This window comes from Arctopsyche grandis, chromosome 5 (genome assembly GCF_051622035.1).
Source record: "Arctopsyche grandis isolate Sample6627 chromosome 5, ASM5162203v2, whole genome shotgun sequence".
NCBI lineage: Eukaryota > Metazoa > Arthropoda > Insecta > Trichoptera > Hydropsychidae > Arctopsyche > Arctopsyche grandis.
Genome location: NC_135359.1, coordinates 26,494,743 through 26,509,416, shown reverse-complemented (window position 1 = coordinate 26,509,416; position 14,674 = coordinate 26,494,743). Strand labels below are relative to the sequence as shown.

The 14,674-nt window shown below is 33.0% G+C and overlaps 1 protein-coding gene across 1 annotated transcript; it reads left to right on the top strand.

The window, feature by feature from the left end:
* Positions 1-256: 256 nt before the first annotated feature.
* Pld (Phospholipase D) lies at positions 257-8,158 on the top strand. The gene is made up of 19 exons (XM_077431461.1): positions 257-440; positions 2,471-2,653; positions 2,775-2,931; positions 3,045-3,305; positions 3,397-3,517; positions 3,605-3,756; positions 3,841-3,972; positions 4,044-4,192; positions 4,265-4,497; positions 4,575-4,679; positions 4,798-4,937; positions 5,015-5,194; positions 5,272-5,768; positions 5,850-5,982; positions 6,059-6,158; positions 6,234-6,404; positions 6,490-6,656; positions 6,728-6,968; positions 7,035-8,158. The coding sequence occupies exons 2-19, from the start codon at positions 2,482-2,484 to the stop codon at positions 7,479-7,481; spliced, it is 3,558 nt and encodes a 1,185-aa protein (XP_077287587.1). The 5' UTR covers positions 257-440; positions 2,471-2,481; the 3' UTR covers positions 7,482-8,158.
* The last annotated feature ends 6,516 nt before the right edge of the window (positions 8,159-14,674 follow it).

Genomic DNA, 14,674 nt, shown 5'->3' with positions numbered 1-14,674 from the left:
ATGAGCTCGGTCAAACAAGATAACGCGTCGGAGCTCTTGACATGTGTAAATATTATATTGGACACGTTCCAATACGTTCGAAAGACGACGCGTAAAAATTGGGAAACACGCGGGCCTAAAAATGTATAAATAGAAATACGCATTCATTCGCACGCTTATTTTTAATTTAATCACAAATTCGGGAGATGTGGAGATGTGTCAATAGCGAAATGCGCAAAATTGGCGAAGCTGGTCGGAACGATCGCTTTTACGACCCGTGGAAACAAAAACAATTCATGACAGTCTCAGGTCTACTCCTAGCAAGAGGCGAGCCGTCAGTGATCGGGCGGCGCCCGAGTAGTGCGTGTGGGGGGTTTTTCCGCACGCACTCATGACAATCATTCCACCAATCTACTTTACAATTAGATAACAATTCTTATCAACGTAGACAATCGTCTCAGGTAAACTAATGGATATTATCGCACTCATTTCCTCCAGTCTGTCCTGCCGACTCGCTTTGGATACAGTTTCTAAACCAGTTCTCCTCGCAAAATGGAGAGTCCGGAAACCCCTACGATTCATTTCGTCATAAAAAGACTTTCTTTCGAGTACTGTAAGTAGGCTGAAGTTCTTTTCAAAATCGCAGAGTGAATTCGCATGCCCTTACCGTTTGATCCAATGTTGAAACATTACAATTTTATAAGGAAATGCTTGCGCAATTCATGCTAATTCGATAGGAAATTCCACCGCACAATACATACGTTTTTTCCCATTCCATGTTTGACCTTAATGGATGGTGCGATTATTTTTAACCCGCCAATTGAGTGTTCAAAATGCGTAAGACATGTCCTTGGTTGGAATTCATCATATTGCTTTTGAAACGATTTGTTGTTCGAGTCGCATTCCAGTCCAAATCTATTCATTTTTGTGTTTATTTTTAGTGCATTTTTAGCATTTTGTCATTATGAAAGGTCATGGCTATGTTAGAGTAGCAACTTTATCACAAATTGCTAATCGTTATTTGTCGAATTAGCGGTTTTACGCAGTTTAGTCCTGTGTTTTTTTTTGGCGTCAATCAAATTTTCTTACGTGAGAAATTTAGCTTGCATTGTTTTTATTCTGCATGTCTATGATAATTGATGCCAAGCATTCTTCATCTGAAACCAGAGAAATGTTATAATATATTTCTCTGTCTGAAACCCAATCCTTAGCATTAAATAAAATAGGAATCAAATTAATTCAATATTATTTCAAACTAGTGTTGTGCCCAATGAAATATCATCGCATATTAAGTTATTAAATAAAAAAAATAAATGTGTCGTTCCTGTGTTCGATCCGCACACGATCGTATTTTTTTCTAATACCTTTAAAATATATTTTATTTAATATTTATATTTAATTGTTTCAAATGAAAAATAAAATTAAAAACTACCTACAACATATAAACAATAGAAAAATAAATTTTCAATAGATGGCGCTAAATGCTCAGAGACTTACATACATATATTTATTTATTTATTATATACATATATACCAGGAAGGCCTAACAGGTAAACCCCAATGCGCCTTCCTGGCCAATTACAAACAATGCAGCATTTTTATTACACAAGTCGCTGAATTACGAGACATAGAAAACTCGAAATTAACGAGAAATTTATGAATTTTAACTTGTACATAAATTTTATTGTACATTAAGCATACTCAAATAGTGGTGACATAGTAGGTAGGAAGGTTTTTATCCAATTTTTAATCGAAGAACCGTTTCAACAATGAAATCAGAAAAATTGACAAACTCTGAATGGGAAAAGATCGACCTGGAGTCACAAATATCCAAGTTTGACCAGCAGCATTACAGATATACTCGGAATAAATTCTTTTCAATCGAGGTCAACTCACGGAATCGAACCCGGCGCCTTTTGATGCCAGGCAAAAACCCAACCACCCAGCCATGATCCTGGCTAATGCACTTATTTCCCTAGAGTAAACATTGGTTGCAAACAGTACATATATTTTTTTTTGATCTGTTATTATATTCGTATTGTATTCATACGCTTTGTTGGCAGTGTTTTAAATGTGAAGTATATATGTCGAATCTAAACGACTATTATATGTAGTATGGCGAGCGTTATCTCACATAGACACACAGAATAGCGCTATTATATATGTATATGATACCAAAACTTAAGTGTTAATTAATTAATGTTATGATAATTAATGTTTGCCCAATGTTTTAGTTAGTTAATGTTTTATGTTTGCCTCAAGTGTAATTATTTTGACCCATCAATTGGGCTACTCAAACATTTAGAATACGTCTCGACTCAATAGAACTTTTTCAAATGCTTATTTTTACTTTATCTATGTAACATACATAGTAACAATATATGAAGTTTTGTGATCATTTAGATATAATTTACAAACACAAGCGTTGTTTGAATTTTGATATTAAATACATTTTAAATTCAATTTATCACAATTTATGGTACGTCAACAGGTAATTCCAACATGGATCCGGAATCTCCGACTACAGATTGTTTCCGCAGAGAGCCACTTTCTATTACAAGTGCCGAGTCTGATTTTGACGAAAGTCTAGCTGTTCCTCCCTCGTTATCCGTCATATCACCCGCCCCATTAAAAGATGTTTCAAGCCGAGACCAAACGGATTCAGATGGAAGAGGTATTCTTCATTTGTAAAACATATACTTTTCAACTGTTATTTAACACAAACATTATGTTACTTACGTACATTATACTACACTCAATACTAATACATATTTAAATCACTAAAATGTTTCCAGTTCATTTTAACTCAACTGTGCCGTTTAATACATTACATGATAAGGCATTAAAATTTAAGTCGGTACATCGTAAAGTTTTTATACCTGGCATAGAAGTGAGTGTCAAAATTATCGATAGTGAGAGAAGTGTTACTGCCAATTTATTCAACCCAAATCTGTGAGTAATTTTTTTCCATTCAATTGTTGCTTAAAATTGAATTGTCATACATAAATGCGCATTAAATTAACGTTAACTTTCTTACTCGATGTTTTATTTTATTCAACTTTCAGATATAAGATACTGCTCACGCATGGTGATTTTAAATGGACAATCACAAAAAGATACAAACACATTCTGAATCTGCACCAACAGCTCGTGGTGTACAGAACGAGCCTGAATATTCCATTTCCATCGAAGGCACATAAAGAGAGACGGGACAGTTTCAAAATGAGTGTTGAAGAAGCTGAAAAAGCTGCGATTTCTGGAAAACCAATTCACCCACCTCGTAAACTCTCAGGCAGACAGAAAAAAACATCGGCAGCTTTACCTAGGTAAAGAAATTAAGTTTGGAATATTAATAAATGATTTTTCTAAACTATTATATGTATATTAAAAAACATGTATGATATTTACTGATTTTAGATTCCCTAAAAAACCTGAAGTTTTAGTGTCTTATGATGATATTCCTAATCGAATAAAACAACTGGAAGATTATCTTTATTACTTGTGTAACATTACCATTTATCGGAACCATCATGAACTTGTACGTCTTAACCTAAAGTCGTGTTTCCATAAATATACCTGTATTATGTTTAAAATTATAAAATCCAGAATTTTTATTGTATTGCAGATAAGTTTCTTGGAAGTTTCGAATGTATCATTTGTATCTGAACTTGGAATTAAAGGAAAAGAAGGCATGGTTTTAAAAAGAGGTGGTACAACCCTACCCGGACAAACAGGATGTGATTGTTGTGGATTACTGCATTATGGAATATGTAATAGGTAATTTTTATTATTAACGTATTTACATAATTTAACAACTCGAATATATATTTGTTAAAATCATTGCTTTTCATATTTTTACAGATTTAGCTATTTATGCAGTTCAATATCTTGTGGAAAGTGGCGCAAAAGATGGTTTTTCATTAAAGAAACCTGTTTTGGATATATTTCGCCGAAAGATGGAAAGATAAGAACAATTATGCTATTTGACCAAGGGTTAGTTATCATAAATTTGACAATTCTTTATTGTAAAGCATCTCGATGACTCAATTCTATATTTTTTTCAGATTTGAGGCTTCTAGCGGTATGTATTCTACTGGATTAAGTAATGGAGTTCAAGTTCTGAATTTGAATCGTCTATTGGTAATCAGATTATGGACAAAAAGAAATAGTAAGGAGTGGATGAACCAACTGAAAGAAATTGCTAATACACAAGGTAAATATATTCCTTTTTCTTCATATGTATGTTGTTATATCAATGGTTTCATATTTTTTAATCTATTTTTAGCTCGAGATTTTACTTATCCAAATCCTCATCGCTCTTTTGCACCATTAAGAATGTCGGTTAAAGCAAGTTCGTTCATAGATGGAGGTGGATATTTGAGTGCTGTTGCGGATGCTATGGAAATGGCCAAAGAAGAAATTTATATTACAGATTGGTGGCTAAGCCCCGAAATATATTTGAAAAGACCAGTGTCTGGAGATTATTGGCGCTTAGATCAATTATTAAAAAGAAAAGCAGTTAGTATTAAATTTTCCTTGTCAAATAAATTAGTTCACTTTCAGTGTTAACTTATAAAATAATATGTAACTTTTAGGCTCAAGGCGTCAAAGTTTATATTATTTTATATAAAGAAGTTGAAATGGCTCTTGGTTTAAATAGCTTCTACAGCAAAACCAAACTTGCATATGACAATATAAGAGTAAGTATTTAATTTCCAATTGATTACGGCTAACTTCATTTAATCATTATTGATGATTTGAATCAGTCAAAATTTTACATTCAAAATAATTTGTTCATGCTATAATTTTCGCAATAAGGTTATACGACATCCTGATCATGCTAAAGCTGGTGTATTTATGTGGGCTCATCATGAAAAGATTGTATGTATTGACCAGTGCATAGCTTTTGTCGGTGGTATTGATCTTTGCTATGGCAGATGGGATGATCATAACCATAAGTAAATAAATGCATTATTCAAAAACAAGTTAAGTACACAATAAACAAATTTTTCATTATTACATCATTAAATTCCAGGCTCGTTGATTTGGGAAACCCTACTAGAGATTTATCTTTCCGTCATAAAACAAAAAAGAAAACATCTAGCAGTCCAGGAGGTAATGATGATTTTATTCAGACTGATCTGCCTATAGACTTCAATGCTGACTGCAATAATGGAACAGCAAATTCATGCGGCAAAGATACAAAAGAAGAAAAGTATAATTATACAATATATTTATTTAAAATGAAGTATAATTAACTGTGATGATTACAAACTATATTTGTCATTTTAGAATTATACCTGAAAATCCACCTGAAGAAGTCCAACCAAATTTGCCTGTATTGCAACCCGGTGATCATTTGTTGATGCCTCATCGCTTATCAGCTAACACTACATTTTTGGACGAACATTATAATCCAGACATGACAAACAGAAAAAGCTTTATGAATACCATAACTGATAAAAGTAAAAATATCATGAACTTCTTCGGCGGAGATACGACTCCTGAAACTGGAGCAATTGCAGATGCAACTGAAAAAAAGAAAGCTGAAAGATACGAAGCATCAAATAAAAATTTATTCTTCTCAGAATCTGAAATTAATCCTCAAAAACCCATCCTTGGTCGAGCACCTTTACCTCAAATTAATGAGGATGAACATGCACTCTGCGTAAATGACATTTCCATCAACACCGTGTCAGGTGCAGAGAGCGACCCAAAATTGTGGATCGGCAAAGACTATGCTAACTTTATTGTTAAAGATTTAATTAACTTAGAATTGCCATTTGTCGGTGAGAATTTTAAATATGCAATACGATTTTTGTACATAGTATGCAATAAAGTTTGTTTTACATTGAATTAAATAATTGCAGATTTGGTCGACAGATCAACCACACCCAGAATGCCTTGGCACGATATTGGCATGATGGTAGAAGGAGCGGCAGCCAGAGATGTTGCCAGACATTTCATACACAGATGGAATGCTCATAAATTAGAAAAAGCAAAGTAATTAAAAATTGTATTATATTTATAAAGAAATGAGTTTATGATTCATAATATTTATATTGATAATATTTTCTAGGAATAATCCGAATTATCCATATTTACTTCCAAAGTCATACAGCGATATCCAAGTGCCAAACTATTTACCACATCTTGAAAAATATAACGTCACTTGCCAGGTACTTTACATGTCATAAAATTAATTTTGTTTATATTAACATATGTAATTCTAATTATAATTTTTCATTATTTAGGTTCTTCGTAGTTTGACGTGTTGGTCTGGAGGCTTCGTCGATACAGAATCTGTTGAACAAAGTATCCACGAAGCTTACATAGAAAGCATCACAAGATCCCAACACTACATTTACATTGAAAATCAATTTTTTATTACTTTATCCATCAGCAGTATCGCTGTTAGAAATCAGGTAACAGATGAGATTTTGCGAACGGTTTTATTATTTTTAATGAATCAATTTATTATATTTTAATTTTGCATAAAATCAATTATAGATTGGTGAAGCTATATATGCTCGAATAATGCGAGCTCACAAGGCAAATGCTGTATTTAGAGTGTTTGTGGTGATGCCTTTACTGCCTGCTTTTGAAGGTGAAGTCGGTTCAAATAGTGGCACTTCTTTGCATGCTATCACCCACTGGAATTATCTTAGTATTTGTCGGTAAGTGAATTTATAAAACCCTATTACATTTATCATCAAATTTGGTTTTCTAACTAATTTCAATATCCTAGAGGTAAGGATTCATTAATATCGAGACTAATTCAAGCCGGCATTGAAGATCCATGTCAGTATGTTACCTTTCACGGTTTAAGAACACATTCAAACTTGGGCGGTGAACCTGTAAGTGAACTTATATACGTTCACTCAAAACTAATGATTGTCGATGATAGAATAGTCATCTGCGGTAGTGCTAATATCAATGACAGATCGATGCTTGGTAAAAGAGACTCGGAAGTAGCCGTTTTAATTCAGGTATTTTTCATTTCTTCATACGTGTGCTCATTTGTACTGTTATATTAATGTTTTGTATTATTTTAGGACGAAGCATTTGAAGATGGTTGTATGAATGGTGCAGTCTTTCCGTCGGGCTGTTTCGCCGGTTCGTTGAGAAAAAGATTGTTCCGTGAACATTTGGGTTTGATTGGCCAAAGGGACATTGAGAAAAAATTTGACTTAAAAGATCCAATAATTGACTCGTTTTATAAAGATGTGTGGGTCAATTTATCGCAAAAAAATACTGCTATATATGAAAAAGTATTCCATTGCATACCTACCGACTCCGTCAGATCTTTTGTTGAATTGAAAAAATATCAAGAGGAACATAAAGATTCTCTTTGGGACACAAGTCCTGTCGAAGCCAATGATGAAATAGATAAAATCAAGGGACATTTAGTGAATTTCCCATTAAATTTCCTCGCCGATGAAATTCTAACGCCGCCTACTACTTCAATGGTAGGAATGATGCCGACTTCCCTTTGGACATAATTTATGTCTATTATGCTGATCCCATACAATGGCTTACCAACATTGGCCATTGGAACTAGTATTAGTTTTTAGAAACTCTCACATTGTCTTTTTTGATCACACAGTCAATTTTAAATATTGGCTGTCAACAACCTACGTTGGTATTCATTTCAAATTCATCTCCCAATCCACGTGGTATATGCTTCAGTGGCCAATGTGTGGGACTTGATTTAAACTCTTATATTTAATTAATCACTTTATGTTAATTTAGATTAAACGCCACTTTTAAAAACTCTTAATTTTTTCGAGATTTAAGTTTTGTTCATACAATGTATAATAAAAACTTAATACATACATACAATTAGATCTGAGTTCTCAATATGACTAAACTCAAGGTGTGGTCGATGCATTGTTCTAACAAAGTAACATTGCATACATATTAATTCTTCCGGTCAAATTTACAATAAGTGCAAAATATATAGGTATATACGAGTATAACATGGATCGAATTTTATTCACATAATGTCCACTATTTTTTCCAAATTCTACCATAATTTTGTAACTGTATATACATATGCTAAAGAGTTAAGCACCAGTAATATTGTACTTTGTAAGTTATGTATGTATATAATTGCTTTTTAATAGATATTGTATTTTTATTCGAATATTTTTTTACTCACATTGCATTGGTGCTAAGGATTGAAATGAAAAAAAATGCATATTGATAATGATTTAATTGTGAAATTTTTACATTGAACTACTATATATTGGAGTTGAAAGTAGAAAATAATTACATACATGTACATACATATAATCTGTAATATTATAATATTGAGTATTTTATGTTGTTCTAATAAGTTGTGGTTTGATATTAATACCAACAATTACTTTGCAAACTTATTTTATATGCGGACCATGTAATTATACAAAGCCTCATTTATAGTACAAAGTACACTTTTGTTAATATTTTTTTATGATGACTTATAGATTTTGATATTATTTTATTCTTATGAATTGCTTAATAGTGTAGTTTTTTTCATTATATGTGAAAATTGCAATACTCATATTTTTATTAATATAAATTATATTATATTTATGCATATGTCTTAACAAAATATATGCTATATACAAAAATTGTCAGTATTCAATCTATTTGTATTTAAAATACTTCATATTCCAATTTTATGTCACAAATTTTAAGAAATTTTTATTTCAATGTTGCTTTTTCTTTAATTTTTGGCTTAAAAAGTCTTAAATATAATATTTTATAGTCAATATAGTGCCTTAAATTTTTTTTAATATATTTTTTATTAAGTGTTATATTTTATGTGTCAATGAATTGTTTAAAAAATGTTGTGATTTTTTTTTCAATTTAAAATTTTAACCTTGATTAATATTATAATACTATTGAGATTAAATTTTGACTACATTGTGTTCAAAGCCTGTTGGTGAGTTACCTCAAAAATTTAAATATAAGCGTAAAAAAATACAATATTTTGTGTATCCCAATATGGTCTTTTTGAAAAAATGCTAAATTTTACCTAAAATCATGACAAAGAATTGTATCTTATAAAATAAACTTATGATTTTAATGATTATTTTTATTTTCTTTAATAAATCATTGCATCTCAACTTTCAAAATTTAATGGTGATCTAATCATCAAACAACACAACACATGCAGTGTGTGATATGCAGAGCCGTGCCTACCATATGTGCAAATGTGGGCAACGCACACAGGCGGCCGAAGTATAAAGGCAGCCGAAAGAAATGAGTCGAAAAAATTATTGAAGAGCATTCAAAGGTAATAGGAGTCAAGTCGAGGTACAAGAAAACAACCAGGTAGGTTTCAGATCTTTGATGATGCTCCTCTGGTAGTAGCCAGGTTCCGAATGAATCACAGTTCGAGAGTGTCCAATATTTATACATATCGGGCGCTCAGAGCATACAAATATTCGCGAGATCTTATTGGTCGACGAGTCCCGTGCTCCTATTGGCCGTAATGCCTGACTCCTCTATACGTTAACGTCAACGCGAGATCAAGTGATCGGAGTTAGTGAACCATCGGTCCACGAGTGCCTCTATTAATCGTTACGTTCCTTAAAAAAAAAAATAAGATATCGTATTTTTTTTAAATGTATATAAGTTGTATACTTGTAGAATGCTGTTGCAAGTTACAACTTGTAACACACCCGAACTATAATTCTGGGAAATAACGGGATAGCAAGTATAGCTTTGGTCCGCATAGAGCTAGGTCTTTTATGTTCTATTATATTTGCGACTGCCAGATGTATGTATTTCCTCAAAGATGTTGAGTATTGTTTGGTCATCGAAAGAACAATGTCCTAGATGTGAGATTGTGAGTAAAAACACTATTTTCATGAAATAAATTGAAAACGTTCAATCTCCGTTGTCGTCTAGTCCTGTTCAGAACTAAACCTTTTGGTTTTCTGTCAGTTTTTCTGGTTAATTTTGATTGTGATTGAAATTTTCAACACTATATTTCTCACACATTATTTATTACAACGTAAGATTTTTGCACTACGCGCATCCACTTCATTTTTTTATTAATATGATTTATACAAATGTTGATAAAATTAAAGAGCGGCCGATTTAAGTTTGCACATAGGCAGTCAAACTCCTAAGCGCGGCCCTGCAGTGATACGTATGATGGCTAGTCACCGGAGCCTGAGGGGGCCGTGTATTGTTCAAAGGTTGTAAATGCATTGTTAAAGGTTTGCCGAATAATGGATAGAACTGTGACTATCCTACCTCTAATGATGGCTATCATGCATATAATTTAATATATTGTATATTCGTCACTGGTGATAGCAATGTACATCACATAAACTAATTTTAAATCATCATTCTTATTCACAATTTTATCCACACGTTTCAATTCATGATTCATACTTGTGTATTATACATTTTTATTCCATTAATATCGCATTTTTTTATCAAAATGCGATATTATTGGAGCCTACTTAAGTGATTTTTCTGTCATAGAGAATTCTGCTGAATGATTTTTTACGCGACGTTTTGTGGGAGACGTAAGAGTAATAAGTCACCAAATTAAAAAAATAAAATTTAAATAATAAGTCATCAGTTGAATCACATACGTATATCATATATGAAATATCAAATAAGAAAGAAAAGTGCACAAAAACAGAATTTGTTCAATCCATTGTGTGTAGAGACTAGAGATGACCGCTTATTGGCCAATGAGCGAACGTTACCCATCGACCAATTAGCGCGCAATGAGAGCTAATTCGTCGAACTTTCTCAGGAACTATAAACAACGACTTTTATATGTCTTTTTACATACCTCCTTTACGTTTCACTTACGATTACAATTCAGGAAAAAGTTTGCCTCTTATCCGATCGTTTTCATACTTTGCCATTTTGCTCATTTTGGTCATCAATATAAGTAAATGGATCCTCCGCCATTACGATGGTGCAAATATACATATCGTGTAAGACGCGTTTTATTTTTTAGCATCCGTTTCACATGAACATTTTTCGGACCCGTGGCTAAGTGAAGAAATTTATTTTTTTCTTCCGATTTAATTGGTTTCATCGAGTGTTTTATCTAGTCCGGTAACATTACACGGTTCATATTGTGGCAAATCAGCGCACTGGTAAATAGCCAAAGATGTACTGATATAACCATCGATGTACATATAATGAGGTGTAAAAAGCTATTATGGAATACAAAAATCCGATGTCATCGCGCCACGTCTCTAGACGCACGAAATATTGAAAGCGGTCGTGTAAAGTCAATTTAATCAAATAATTAAACTTAAGAGGGCTGTACACCTGAAACCTTACTTTTGTTACCGTTCCTTTCTTCGATATATATATTGAGTGTATGTATATATTGAGTGAATGCGACAATATATATATCAATATATATATTGAGTGAATGCGACAGTTGCGCTTCGACCAGATAAAACGTATTTTAAATTGACAAAATCGAGGTTTCGTATTCTACTATTTTCTCCTCCAAAACTGGACCAATTTTTAAAAAAATTTCATCATCGGTATGAGAAAGATACTTTCTGTGCATCTATCGGCGTATTTTTTTTAAATCGACCGTTAAATAAGCACGCTGGACTCGTTTCGTGGGTGTAAAAAAGAGGCGATTTTATAGATGTTTGGCGGCTCCTAGCTCATATAAAAAATAATTAATCAAAAAAATAAAACCATAGATGCACCCCAATGGTGGATATCCATAGCATATTAAAAAATAATTTCTCTAGTGCCATAATTGAGGAAGGGAGAAGTATAGTACGTTTGTATGGACAAGGCGCTGCTGTCAGCCCTCTTAAGGATATAAGTTCAGGATTTCAGTGGGAATCGTTAGAAAGTGATATATGGTAGAAACACGGTCGATCCTGCCACAAACCGATGCGAACGAAACGGTGCGTATAACGTAGAAAATGGCGACACGAATCTTTGTGGTCAATCTTGATTGTACATATAATCAGCGGTAGACATCCTCGCATCCGTCTAACAATCGAGTAAATTTAGGGCCGGCCAACTTGCTAAATGTAGGGCCGGCTCCATGCATAAAAAGCAGTGACGTCCCGTGGATATAGCCAATTAAGGCGGTCCCTAAGGGCGGCATATTGTGTACGCCACTGGTCCCAACGAGCGTTTTATTAACCGAACATGTGGTAGCTAGAGGTAGGACCGGAAGCGTGCTTTTTCCAGGAAACGGGGCGTTTTGGGTCTATTTTCCAGGAAACAGGGCTAACTACAAAGCTAGAGAGCATAAAAAAAGGTTCATCATAAAAATGAAAAAAGCACGGCGAACAATGAACAATGAAATGAGCAAAGTTGGTCCGCTCTCAAGTGGTAGCCGTCGCCGAATCCCCTTCGCTTGCCTTCGTTGGGCCGGTGTGTACACAGAATTATACGTATAATCTATATATATAAAAATGAATGTCTGTGTGTGTATGTGTCTCTAATAGGCTCCTAAACCACTGAACCGATTACGGTGGAACTTTCAGGATTTGTTGTATTCATTTCCGGGAAGATTACTGTGAAAAAAAACGGGAAAAAACGGGAACGGAAACGGGAAAAACGGGAATGGGTGTCATTGCAACGCTATAATATCAATTTTTTTCGTGGCGACCAACGTGTTCGCTGCCTGCGTTTTTCCAGGGGAACGGGAACGAGAACGGGAACGAGAAATGGGAACGGGAATGAGAACGATAACGGGAACGGGAACGGAAACGGGAATTGCATGTGTTATTATGGCATTACAACGCATGTCGGGGTTCAGCTAGTCTAGTATATACTAATTTCGAAAAAGACTTTGTATGTATGTAACTATGATTGGTTCGTAGAATCCGTGACTTTAAATTTGATAAAAAAAAACAAATGAATATTCAAATAAATTTAATCTAATGTTTACTATTAGATTAGCCATGTTTAAGCGGTTTATATTACAAATACTGATCAAAGCTGGGGAAAACCACTAGTCTAATATATAGTTTCGAAATAGACTCTGTAAATATGTAATGCTGGTTGGTAACATCGAAAACAAATCAGTTTCTTTGACTTTAACGATTTAACGATTTTTCGATATATTTAAAGTATATATATTAAAAATATATATTTCGATATATATGTATATATTTTTTGATGACAATTTATATATTTTTCAATGGTACGTATATATATTTTTCGATGACAACGATATGGTTTCGATTCGATATATGTTTTTTCGATTCAAATAAATTTAATAAAAAAACAAATGAATATTTACTATTAGATTCGCCATGTTTAAGTTTTTTACATTACAAACACTGAGCGAAGCCGGGTAAAACAACTAGTTTCCAATATTAGATAAACAAGCCTGTCAACATACACTATTTTTTAACGTTCTCTCCAACATACATCTACACTTCCTTGATCTACTTGATCTTTTGTTTTTAAATCTTTCATGGAACTTCTGTATCAATTCGACGCTTTTGTTACATGTCTTTTTTTCGTACTTAGTTTTCACTTTTCGTCCATTTTTCGCTTGCTTTGCTCTTTTTGACACTATCCTGTTAACGCGAGCCAATTTTTTTTTTCATTTAAAACTATTTATTCTTTATTTGTTTCCTAGCATAACCTTATTTCGACAAGAGGACCATCATTCCAGGAAACACGAAAACCATGGTAGAGCTTCATCTCGTAACCGTTGAAACAAATGTCTTGCTTGGAAGGACGCCGCGTTGTTGTAATAATTTCACGGCTTCTTTTTCCGTATGTGGCAGATTGAAGATGTCCATTTTATTGAATGAAAAAGTTTAATAAAACAACTTAAATTAATAAAACAACAAAAGAAATAAAAAAAAACGAAAAAAATAAATTTGACCCACGTTATTAGGATAACGTGGGTCAAACCTTTTTTTTACAAGGCTTTTCTATGATTCACTTCGCTAACGATTCAGTATCTATTCCTACAGCCTTCCGATCGTTTTGAAACTTTGCCATTTTTACAAACCTCCTTTACGTTTTTACAAGGCCCTTCTATATTTTTTTCCTTACATTATACAAAAAATTTAAGCAAAATAATACCAATAATTTAAAATTTATTACAAAAAAATCGTCATAATAAAAATGTTTCGAAAAATCAATATTAAACAATTGGAAAAATTTTAGGTGGAGGGGGGGGGGGAGAGTGATCAGACCCCGATCCAGCTTTCTCGCCGCCCTGGGCAAAATTTATTTATGCCACCACTAATTTAATATTATTTTAAAATAATTATTATTAATTTGGTATCAAAAAGTATAATATTTTTAAAAGTCATTGAAATAGTAAAGCTAAATTTACACGAAGATTCGAATATGGACACATCTGTATGAGATGAAGCTTCCGGCATATTGAATCAAATTTCATGTTCTGTTGTAATCTTTTTTGAAAAATTTTCGTTTCGCTTTCTTTTCGGCAATATCTCGTAAGAGTTCTTTAAAGGATAATTTATTAATTACACATATCATGTTAGATAGCTATCACAGCCAATCCACTTAATCTACATATCTTGAGTCATTGTGGATCTTTAATAATTTTTTATGGTCTTTAATTTGGAAAAACTTCTTTCGCCAATTTCAAATGATATTGGCAATGTAAACAAAATTCTAATTTAATATTCGACCCAAAATTTTAATGTTATAATGAATTTTAAAACTTTCCTTGGGGACAATTTTTTTATTACTTCCC

What these genes read in the sequence shown, in the direction of transcription:
- Pld (XM_077431461.1), top strand. Translation starts at nt 2,482, where the DNA reads ATGGATCCGGAATCTCCGACTACAGATTGTTTCCGCAGAGAGCCACTT. An exon ending in TTGCATATGACAATATAAGA is followed by an intron (nt 4,680 to 4,797) that starts GTAAGTATTTAA and finishes TTTCGCAATAAG; the next exon opens with GTTATACGACATCCTGATCA. An exon ending in TGGGATGATCATAACCATAA is followed by an intron (nt 4,938 to 5,014) that starts GTAAATAAATGC and finishes ATTAAATTCCAG; the next exon opens with GCTCGTTGATTTGGGAAACC.